This window comes from Vicia villosa, unplaced genomic scaffold, assembly GCF_029867415.1.
Source record: "Vicia villosa cultivar HV-30 ecotype Madison, WI unplaced genomic scaffold, Vvil1.0 ctg.000951F_1_1, whole genome shotgun sequence".
NCBI classification, from domain to species: domain Eukaryota; kingdom Viridiplantae; phylum Streptophyta; class Magnoliopsida; order Fabales; family Fabaceae; genus Vicia; species Vicia villosa.
This window is the reverse complement of record NW_026705426.1, coordinates 555,565-567,499: the sequence shown is the minus strand read 5'-3', so window position 1 is coordinate 567,499 and position 11,935 is coordinate 555,565. Positions and strand designations below refer to the sequence as shown.

Here is an 11,935-nt window from a genome sequence, read left to right as displayed (position 1 = left end):
TTAGTTTGGATTTCAGTTTGATTAGAATTTATCCGAACCACTGACCACCCCTAACGTAACATGTATACTCTCAAAATAAAAGAAATTTTAGATATTCATCGTGCCCAATATACATACTAATATCCATGCTTTCCCATTTATGATCACCAAGTCCAACATTTTGATTCCTAACGTGTTATTATTCATCATGTGGAAAACATCATTTTAAAATATAAAATGACAACAAATTCAAAAAGACAAAGATAATACATTATTTTCTTTAAACCTAGTCATCAACTATCAACTTAGTTTCATGACATCAAAGCTAAACATGCAACAACAAAAAAATACAGCAAATGAAAATAATTTAAGACATGCTAATTAACTAATCATAGTGTCTTCCGTTGTCATGTATGCGGCTCTCTTCACAAAAACAGATCTTAAACTTGAACCCCTCAGTCAATATGTACCAAAATGGATTAGACTTTCTACCATGCAAACTCAGGTACAGCACCTTCAAATCCAACCAATTCCTTTATCACATTTTGTTATCTTGATACCTTTGCAACAAAAAGTCTTTCTTGATTACCAAGAAAAGCTTTACATCTTAACCTATGACCTCAACTGTATCAACTTCATTGTCACTGTAATCTCCCCAACATTTGTTTGGATTTATCTCATCTAGTGTGTCCTTGTTGGTTACTCCATCCTCAATTGAGTGACTATGGTCTATATCCTTTTCTTCAACTTTAGGACAACAATTTTCATCGCTAACAGGTGGGTCTTGTTGAGGATTTAGCTCTGCTGGCTTCTTTTCACAACTAACAGCTTCAATAACTTGCTCATCATTATCTTTTTCATTTTGAAGATTGTTCTTAACTTGTGCGGAATCATTTGAAGTAGTTGGAGATGTTGGATGCTCAATTTGGTTCACTTGGGTATCATTTAGTGATTCAGGAGGAGTACCATCATTGGGAGAGACCGGAGAGAAACCATTAGGAGATACTGGATTGCCATCTGGAGAAGCTATATTTCCATTCGGAGGAACCCATGTTTGACCAGGTACAAACTCTATGGCATGTGGATTCATTATTGTTGGAGGGCTGTTGGGGTTGCCATCACTAGACTGCTCACCTGAGGGAAATATAATCTTACCTCGTGGAATGCGATTTCCATAATGTCTATTATAGCCACCAGAAATTCGTGGACCATATGGAACTCTAGTTGTTGCTGACTGATGGAGAGATCTTCGTGGAAGCAAAGGAGCAATATTTACTGGCGGGGGCAAAATACCTACATGATCATTGAAACTTGGAACTGGAACTGGAACAGACCCAAAAATTGGAATTGTGGAGGGATTAAATGGTGGTGCAGCTGCTGAAAGTTTCTTAGTTGGTTCTTTTCCAGTCTCTGTCTCTTCTGGTTTTTGTCCTTCAGATGGTTGGGGAAAGTCAAGTTGTTTTTCATCTCCCTCAGTAACAACCTTTTTTGATACAGATGCATCATTGCCGTTTAACTGTATTTTGCTTTCAACTGAAATGGTTAGGGAAGTTGCTTGTGCTTCTATCTCTGATGAACCTTTAGAAGTAGCATTGATCGTATTGTTTACGCAATTAGATTTCTCAACCTCCGTGTTTGTCATGTTTCCAACTTCAACATTCTTCTCTATCACACCATCACCATTGGCTTCCTGGGATTTTCTGACATCAGTACTTTTTAGTGTTTCTGTATCATCTGCCACTACATCAATTTTCTTTTCTTTTTCTTCTCCATGGAGAGATTCTTTCTTTTTCTCACCAACTGAGTTCTGATCATTATCATTGATATCGTTTGAGGTTCCCTTATGAATCTCCTTTGTTGCAATTATTTTCGGGCTCACCTCAGAGTTTTGTTCAACAGTGGGATTTCCTGTTGGTGACTGTTCAGCCACAGCTTTGACAATTGTTCCAGGTGGGGCTAAGGCAACTTCTTTGTAAGAAAATAACTTACTCGTCGATTGAAGACTGATACCTCCACTAACAGAAGCTGGTTTAGCAATTTGATTGCTTAGAGCTGGGCTGACTGGAGCTGACTTTGTGTCAGCTAACTTCTCTACTCCCGCAGTAGGGGTGTTAGAGCCATTCGGCTTAGGGCTGAAGCTTGGGCTCTTGACAAACTTCTTTGGAACAGCCGGGGAGGGCCCCGCAATAGTCTCATTTAAATTTGATCTTGGAGAAGAAGAAATGTTTGCAGGCTTTCCTCGATACCTTGATGATTGGGAGTTATTCATGAAGTTAGTATTCAGTTTTGCTAGGGTAGGTCTTCTTGATGAAGATGACTTGCGTCCAATGAGTGAACGACCTTTGGGAACAGCCTCCTGCCATCCTTCATCTGAGATGTCATCCTGTGCCAGTTTATTACTTTCATTGAGAGTGGTTTGATCTTTGTCATTGGACTCAACTTTATCAATCTTTAGTTCTTGAAATTGAGCTTCAGATTTATTTTCCTTATCACTTGAAGTCTCTGCTATTGTATCATTCGGTATCTCGTTATGATTTTCTTCTGCAGCAATATCCCCATTTTGGTCTGGTTTTTCCTTCAACTGTAACATGAATTATAAATTTTTTTTCAGTGAGAGATGCGAAGAAATATTAGAAGTAATAAAGAGAATACAAGCAATAAGAGGAATATCCTGGATCAGAGAAGATATTTATTACCTTGGCACGGGCCTTTTTTTGTGCTTCTCTTGCTTTCAGATCAGCCTCAGGTGTTATGTAATCCAAGAGGTCAGACACACTGATGTAAGACATTTTGACTGTTATAATATTTAATAGGAACTTGAACAAATGTGTTTAAATGAGCAAAAAGCCATCAATTGCAACAAAGGGGATGATTTAAGCATAATTTGTTTTAATTGTTGTTACTACCTTAAGTGACCTTTGCTGGAGATAGAGGCATCTGGCTTAGGTGTACCATTCCGTGCAGCTTCCTGTTGTTCGAGAGCCTTTGACTCGAAATATTCAAGCCATGCAGCTGCATCCTGTAACATATACACATCTATGTGCCTGAGGAACAAGGGTTGCTGCTTAGATATATCTACCATGAGAGAGCATATGCAAGAGTACCTGAGTCCTTAGATCCTCAGACCCAAGTTTGGCCTGCAATATTTGGAGAGTTGTTTGTTCATGCTGAACACTAAGAGAGTACGCTTCCATCAAAGAAAGAGCAATGGCTATTGCATGATAACTCGCTGCCGTCTGAACAAGCCAAAAATATTGATATTAAGTTATAAGTTCCTACTAATCCCAATGAGATATGCATATTCAGGAAGAGACTGAACAATGCTATACGAAATTCCATTTCTTAACTAGTAAAAGTTATTTCTCTGTGTAGTGCAATTCTTCATATCATCATACAACTATAATTGTCATAAAATAGCAACTAGTAAACTTATTTCTTCAGGCTAAGAGTAAGAGGGACCTGTATATGATCAGCACCAAGTAATCTTTTGTTACATTTTAAAGCCTCATGAAGGTATCTCAGGGCAACATGGACATTCCCTAATCCTTCTTCCATCATTGCTACATTGATGTAGGTGGCAGCGGTGTTCGGATGTGAAGGTCCACAAGTTAGGTGCAGGAGATACAACGCACGATTAACATACCTAAAAATACATAAACACAAAATTAACAAAACATATCTGGTCCTAATAATATAATAAGTGTCTGCTCCAACAAAAAAGGACGTATAATTGATATATCAATCAACTATTAAAAGTAGGACATTAGAAGCATACTTTAAAGCCAACTCAGTATGTTGGAGTCGATAATAGAAAACAGCAAGATCCCCATAACTTTTCATTGTATCAGGATGGTCAAGTCCAAGCTCTCTTTCATTAATATCTAGTGCTTTTTGCTGATAGATAGTTGCCTAAGGATATGACAAATAAATCTTTATGATATTATGATAGGAACTCAAATAATTCAAACCAAATTAGTATGTGCTCTAATATAACTTAAAGCATACAATGTGCTTTTAATTTTCATAGCATCTGTCACTAGTTGCCATAACACATACCTGATTGAAGTCACCAGTATGGTATAGCACAACAGCCAATAGACTATATGCGCCTGCTGTCATTCTATGGTAAGGCCCGCACACTGATACTAACTTTGAAAGTGCCTTCAAGATTCAATTCAGAATGTTGGTAATTTAGTTCATGTCTACATGAACAAATCTTGCTGAAAAAAGGGAGAATTTATTCATACCTTTGTGCCGTAGTTGACAGAATCCTCCAATTTACCTTTATCCAAAGAAGTCTTTGATGATTCCAACAGAGTTCGACCGTCAGCGGATGAGCAAGCAACATGCTACGAATATTGAAATTTAGTCAATATGGATTGAGAAAAATATAGTACACTTTTCACATAACAAAATTAATTTGTAGTGTATTTCACCTTGTATATGGGGACCATGCTTACAATATCTGACTTTCGAAAAGGAGATGCTGTTTCCATTTCATAGTCCCTTGGAACCAGCTCAAGTCCAACCTTTAAAACGATTTTCAAAGTTAAAATACTAATAGCAGAAAACACTCAAATCAATATCATCATTCAGTCCTTTTATTTTACCTTATGGCAAAGTCCACGAAGAATAGCAAACTTTCTTAAATCATTACTGCTTTCGTGCTTCCACTTCCATCCAAACCTCTTCAAAAGGAAGATTTCTACCCACTTCCATTTCAGTTCATCACAACTAGTAATTTCAGCATCATTAGTTTCAATTGACGGTGTTCCCAATAATATATTTAAGCATGATGCTATAGATGAAGCCATTTCAGAATCATTATCAACAGCTGCAACAACAGCTTGCAAGATGTGCTTGTAGGCTCGAACAACCATCTCATGTATACAAAGCGATTGCACATGAGGAAGTTTATCAGCAAGTTCAACCTGCAACAGAATTTGAATGGTGAAATTGTCTATATACTTACGAAAAACAATCAATAAAACACATTGCATATAGGAGATAGATAAACATTAGAACATTACCACTCTTCCTAAAGAAGACATTTGCAAGCCCCTGGTGTGCATGAAATCAGTCAATGTTCTTCCATCAACAGGTGAAAGTTCAAGGGACCCAAAATCTGCCACCTAAGAATTTGAAGTCACAATAACTTAACAAATTCCAGATTAACTTGGTTTAAAATCAAACTCAAAATTATGAAACTAACCAGCTTTGGAAGTGCAACATCGTCATAATATTTATGTGCCATCTCCATCAATTCTTCAGGTGACTGCAAAGATGGGGAACCAACAAAATCCTTATATAAAAGTATATACATAAAACTAAGTATAGAGAGATTGGGAAAATGCGCATATTATGACGGTATTAGTTGAAATTAGAAAATTAAGGAAATATGTTAAACACAGTCCAATGCAGTATCAATCATGTCAGAGACAAGGTATGAACCTTGAGATGAAAATCAGTTTTAGATTCCTTAAGGCGTGAATATGCGGCATCAGGAAGTAGTTTTCTCCATATAGTTTCCTTTTCTTCACACTGTCTTTCAAATTCCTGTTGAGTAGCGTCAGGCTTGTTTGTGTCAATGCCATTCCCTTGTTCGACTTTCGAGTTCTTGATGTCAATCTTTTTCTTCAATTCCTTTAGTAATCCACCTTGCTTGCCAAGTCCTTTTACAGATGGTTCAACTTTAGCTTCTTCAGCCTTTTTTGGCTCAGTTTTTTCTGTAGCTTGATTTTGCAAATGTTGTACCCAACATGCCCCAAGCTCCCATCTGATAGATTTGCTTTGTATAGTGTCCTCTTCCTTCAATTTTAGAAAACTTTCTTCGAGAACATTCTTTACAAAAGACCGAGAAGAATGAGAATTATCAATATCTGTGCTCTGGACTCGCTGGACTGCTGCATTAGATGACTGAGGTGTGGATGACTTATGCAATAGCGCCCTCAAGCTGAAGGTAAGTTGGCAAAAAATTGTATCAGGAACTTATAAAGCCAAATCTAACCAAAAAAGATAAAAGTAGAAGCATCCTCAAACTAAAGCAAATTTGCCTAAAGAAATTTTCATACTTATCGTCTCTATTGCATTATAAGTTGTAACTTGCAAAGGAAGCTACAGATTTCATGATGTAGGAATTAAGTTTGCATCAGGAACTCATAATGGTCCTTGAATACCAAAATAGGTAGATTCAGTGGCAGGTTAAGGGCTTGTTTGCCTTATTAAAAAAAAGTTGTTTAGAGTTATGCATGAATAAATTTACATTTCAAAGCTTTTTATTTACAACAAGCGCTTTTTTTTAATTTTATTATTGTGCTTCTTACAGAGGTTATAAATGCATTCTAAACTACCTGTTAACATTTAACGCATTTGCGCCTCCTTCAGGCTGGTCCTCGATATCAATTTCCAAGGAATCATCGGGACTCCCCGCCAAATCTGTCTCAGCGGAAACCTTTACCACAGCTGTGTAGCCATAATGTCGTATAATCACTGCCCCTAGAGTAGAAGTATCCTAGAAGAACAAAAGCGAAGCAAAACTTGAAAAATCAAAATTCACTTGAGTGTATTATAAAGGTTCAAACGTCACACTTACATGAACAGCTGCACTTTCATCAGCAGTTATGCCTTTAAGCAAATTTCTCTGAGCAAGTTCTTCCTCTGATAATCCAAGAACCCGAGTCCCATCATTTTTGCAGTCCAACTTAATGCTTGCATCAGATACATCTCTCGTCACCTCAATAGTTAAATCACCAATTTGTTCTTTATAAGATGTTGGAACGTTACTGGAAGAGCTTTGCTTGGTATCTTTAAAATGATTTATTGCAGAAACTGCTTTGAAGACTGATACATCGACGAATAAGCTATGAAGCAGAAAGGCTTTCCTATCTCGAACTTGCCTCTCTTCTGCATTTTGACAAGGCATTGCAGCGAGGATTGCAAAATCTCTAGCCCACTTTCTCTTTTCATGTTTGCGATCTCTTCCTTGACCACCTCCATTTCCTCCCCAAGCTTCATCTTCTGTGGGTAGTGAGGGAAACACTGCTGGATTGTCAGAAACAACTGGAGGGACAACCCATGTGTTTGCACGGAAACCGTAAGGAAGATTCCCAAACTGAAATGATACCATTATAATTGTAAAACATCTGGTACAGTTAGCAGAATAAGGTGAAATCTTATAACGCAATGTGAAATATGTACCTTATTGTGTTCTGTAAATGCCTTCATAAGAGCTCCATAGGCCTGCAAGAATGATTATTATTTAGCCAAGTTCTACCGATGTAATGCCAAATGGTTCAAACCAGAAAACCCCGAAGAAACAATAATGAGTGTAAACTTACAGCATCAAACACCCTGCTTATCTGTTGCAAGAGAGGAACCAATGCATGGTTTATAAGAAGACGTTTTCCAGCAGGATAGAATCCTTTTCTAGAAGCAACAATTGTAGTTGGTTTTCCACTGCAAATCCTAACCTGGAGACACACCAAATGCACAAGTATACCACTAAGTATTGTTGGTCATAGGAAGTGGCAATATATTACGTAGTAGTTGAAAGAAATTAAAATAATGAGACAGTGAATAACCCTTACATCAATCTGAAAGAAATCATCCTCTGTCTTATCGTCAAGGAATGGACGGTTTGATCTTCGTATGTCTGCCAGAAAACCCAAAACACAGTTGAAGATTGTTAAGAACAAAATTGATATTTCATGACTAATGGTGAATTGAAGTTAAAAGAAGAATAAGATAGAAAAGCTTACATTGAAAGGGCGGTGTAAGGTGGGAAAAGGAAAAGAAATCATAGAACTGTCCAAGTCTAGGTGGTGGATACATGGAGCCATCAGCCAAGTCCAAATTCTGATCCTTGGGTTTGAGTTTGGGGCTATTTTCAAACGAGGCAGCTGCATTGGATTTCCCAGTGGGTTTCCCAAAGGCTGAGGTGCATGCTGTGATGTCCAAAAGTCTGCGAATATGAGCCACGACAGACTCTTCCGTGCAGTAGTCCTCTGAAAAATAACAATCTCATTAGCAGGTAGGTAAGGCGCACTGATCAGATGCGCAGATAGTCAGTCAGTCAGTTAGTTAGTTACCTTGCACGATTAAGAGATGACAGGGTTTGAGTGATATGATTTCGACGTTATCTTTCAACCTCTCACCTCGCACCTAATGAATTGAATGCAGCATATGTATGGTAAGCACTGAAATTTTACAACAAGATTAAAAAGAAAATGAAAAGTGCAAGAATGCATATACCTCATGACATAGGGAGAAGTTAGTCAAGTGACAAGTCTCAACATGGACAGCTAAAAGCTTTCTCAAATCAAGGATCCTGTCAGTAGATATACCCTGCTACCCAAAAATAAATCCACTTAGTTGTTACAACTTTGAAGTTTAACTTTTGTAGTATAGAAAACGGTTAAGCATGCTAAGATGAATGACCTTTTAAATAGAATGTAATAGACATTATCTAACATAAAACAAAATAAAAACTGTTCGGTTAAGTAGGAGATGGACTTTACTAAATGAATTCACAACATTTCACTTATTTATTTTATAAAAAAATGTGATCATTAAACAAATTAAACAAATAATATAAACAAAAAACACATATGTTCTTAAAGTTTAATTACTATAATTATATTACAATCAATATTTTAAAACTAATTATGATTACAGTTAAATAAATTTTATTATATTATAATTATAATTGGTTGACGGTTTAAAAATATATATAAATTAAATTTATGTTTTTAAATTAACTTAATTTATTACAATAACTATTTTTCTTGTATGCTATTTGAGTTAATATTTAACTCTAGGTTTTGAGTAATTTTTTTCTCTAATTACACCATTAGAATTAGAGCGCAGCTGTCAAAACTTATTTATAAAAATTACTTAAAAAATGAGAGATCTATTTTTGGATATTGTTTTAAAAAATTATTTGACATTTTTTAACAAAAGATATCTTGACACCGCAAACTTACACCTACATCCAATAGACTCTTCACAAATACATGCACAGTATTTTTATTATTATTTTAACATTTTGATATATTTTTCTTTTTTTTTAAATTACTTTAATTAATAATATATTAAAAGTTGATTAATACAATTATAAATTTGATTAATATATATTATGAAATAAAAAAATTAATATGTATAACGTTTTAGATTTTGATTAATAATTTGTTCATAATTTAGTTAATGAGTTCTTAAACATTAAAAAATAATTAAATAGTAAAATAAAGTTGATTAGAGTATAAAAATTAATTAATACATTTATAATTTAGCGTCAGAACATAATTAATATTATATATTTTATTGATTAATGAAGTAATGAAACTAATTAATGAATTATAATCAAAATAATTAGTTAATAACGTACATTTTTGTGATTAATATAATTATTGAATTGGTTAATGACACAATCATATAATTGTGTTATGAAATAAAATTTAAAAATAAATATATTTTTTATAGAAAATAAATAGTTTTTAAAAATAATATTATTTTAATAGTTTATTTGATGTCAAAATAGGTTGTCAATATAACAATGCTCAATTTTTTAATATTGCTAGAAAAAATGGGTAGTTCTATTCTTTCTAAAACAAATTTATAAATTTGTATAGGAATCCGTTTTCTAATTTTTTTAATCTTTTAGTTTGAGAATAATTTTATTAAGAATATGGAAAGTATGAAAATTTATGTTTTTATTGATATATATTTTGGATATAATAGTATAAAATACTAAAAAAAATGGGTGAAAAATTATCTATAATATTGTGAATAATTTATCTTTCCACCCTGTAAGTTATTCATGCCATTCTCCATTTTACATTATTTCTAAAATGTCTTTCTATTTACTCAAAAAATTTATCTTTTCTAAAGAAAAAAATTATTGTTGCCAAAATTATCAAAAAGCATATTTCTGGTACCTCTTTTTAACCGATATCGAAAATTCTTTGTTTTTTTTTATAAAATTCCGGTATTCATTTTTTGGAAATTTCCAAATTTTCGGTGCAATTTTTCGGAGATTTTTAAAATTCCGATAATTTAACAAAATTCATTACCCCGTACCATAAATTTCACTAACTTCCGATAGAAAATTAATATCGGAAATTTCTTTAGAACCTAGAATTTTCATATACCAGATATTTACATTTTCAATATAAATTTTAAATGCTGCTACACACTAAAAATTTGAAATATCCGGTACATAGCATCAGACACGTTAAATTGGTAAGTCCAACAAAATTTCAGATATTTATATGAAATTTTTGATACGGTACCAAAAATTTCAAAAAATCTAATATTTTATAGAGATAATTTGATAAAAACACCCTACTTAGATGGCATGTATAAAATAGGATGGCAAGATAAATTCTCAAATAAAAACAAACATCAATCTTATGAATAGGTTTTTATAAGACCAATAAAATTTGAATAATTATTTTTTATTCTGTTTTGTTTCACACTATTAGTGAATAATTATTTTGTAAAATAGTACTATATAATATTTGTAAAATTAACTAATTTTTTTTTAATTTGTATAAAATTATCAAAAAAGATTTGTAATTTAAGATTGAGAAAATATCACTTTACTTGGCATGCTTACCCTTTGAAAATAATTTAGTGTTATAAGGGAAAAGAGTCTGCACAATTGGTCTGTCAAGGTAATTAAAAAACTCAGTTTTTATATGATTTAATTTGTAAAATAATTTTTTAGTTATTAAAATTAAAAAAAAAATTATAAAACTAGTTTGATTACTTAATTTTATAAAATTATCTTTAAAAACTATCTTCTAGTTATAAGTTTTAAAAATTAAATAATTAAAAAAAATTTAAAAATTTTAATTTTTACTTTTGAAAATTGAAAAATAAAATGATAGTACAATTTTTGTTTTGTAATATATACAATTTTAAAATGCAAAAAAATGTTCATAAGTCCTCTTAATTTATGAATGTCAAATTAATATATATCCCCATAAATGAGAATAACTCTATACTTCTACATCATTTATATCTTATTTTCATTGAACTATTAAGTATATTAATAGTTCAATATACTTCTACTCTATACTTCTACATCATTTATGAATGTCAATCTTGCCAATAGTTTAATGCAAATTTTCTTATGACCAGCAACAGCAACTGAAAAACACAGTCCACTTATTCAACAACATAAGCATGGGACATACATCTTCTGTTTCTTTCACAGGCTAATTTTTTTAAAAAAAATTAGATTAAATCTTAATATTTTCCAAAAAACCAGAATAAATCTTCAATATTATACTTAACAGTTATTTCAAAAACTATAAAACTTATTTAGCCCAATGGTTTTTAAGCCATAAATTTTACCTCAGGAAAGAAAAAGCAGTGGAGCTTACCGTGGTTATAAAAGTACATAGTGAATAATGTCAAATGAGCAAGAAAATAAAATATTAAAATTATTGAACACCTTCGTACCTTAAGTGTAACCCGTGAACCATCTGGTATTTCAACCGTAATTTCAATAACAGTAGGCAAAACTACAACACACAAAGCAACCAATTCAGATTAATGCACAAACTCACAGATAAAGAAAAACGAAATGGCAGTCATTTTCTATAACAAAAAAAGTAAGGTAGAGTTTATGAACCTTTCTCTTCCTTTTTCTTCTTCTCTCCCTTAACTTTGTGGAGCTTGGCTTTTCCATTTTTGGGAGCCATTGTTGCAGTAAGCAAAGTGAGGGTAGTTTCAAAATTGATGGGACGTAACTATAATCTGTTTTGCATAATGAAATTGAGTGGAAACAAATAAATTGAATAGAAACGATGGAGGAGGAGGAGTGCAGTGGTTAACTAAGAAGCAAGTAAGTACGACACTGAGACAGAGGAAATAAAAAGAGAAGGAGAGAATATAGTTATAAATTGCAAGATGGAGCTGCATTAAAAAAGAAACTGTATGGATAGGATAAGGT

General features: G+C 33.1%; 1 protein-coding gene across 1 annotated transcript; it reads right to left on the bottom strand.

Annotated features, from left to right (window-relative positions):
- Positions 1-202: 202 nt before the first annotated feature.
- LOC131632514 (protein REDUCED CHLOROPLAST COVERAGE 2-like) lies at positions 203-11,935 on the bottom strand. Its single transcript, XM_058903262.1, has 23 exons — positions 11,615-11,935; positions 11,443-11,504; positions 8,230-8,322; positions 8,067-8,139; positions 7,737-7,982; positions 7,566-7,630; positions 7,317-7,448; positions 7,177-7,218; positions 6,572-7,090; positions 6,330-6,490; positions 5,431-5,932; positions 5,192-5,254; positions 5,010-5,111; positions 4,590-4,910; positions 4,416-4,508; positions 4,227-4,328; positions 4,036-4,140; positions 3,755-3,888; positions 3,439-3,622; positions 3,084-3,215; positions 2,886-2,998; positions 2,676-2,754; positions 203-2,560 (listed from the first exon to the last, which is right to left on the bottom strand). The coding sequence occupies exons 1-23, from the start codon at positions 11,682-11,684 to the stop codon at positions 587-589; spliced, it is 5,367 nt and encodes a 1,788-aa protein (XP_058759245.1). The 5' UTR covers positions 11,685-11,935; the 3' UTR covers positions 203-586.

Bases quoted from the DNA above. Each gene is read 5' to 3' on its own strand.
- LOC131632514 (XM_058903262.1), bottom strand. From the start codon at position 11,684: ATGGCTCCCAAAAATGGAAAAGCCAAGCTCCACAAAGTTAAGGGAGAG. The intron at 7,091-7,176 runs GTACATATTTCA...GTATCATTTCAG, and splicing joins CATTTACAGAACACAATAAG to TTTGGGAATCTTCCTTACGG. The intron at 6,491-6,571 runs GTAAGTGTGACG...TTGTTCTTCTAG, and splicing joins ATGAAAGTGCAGCTGTTCAT to GATACTTCTACTCTAGGGGC.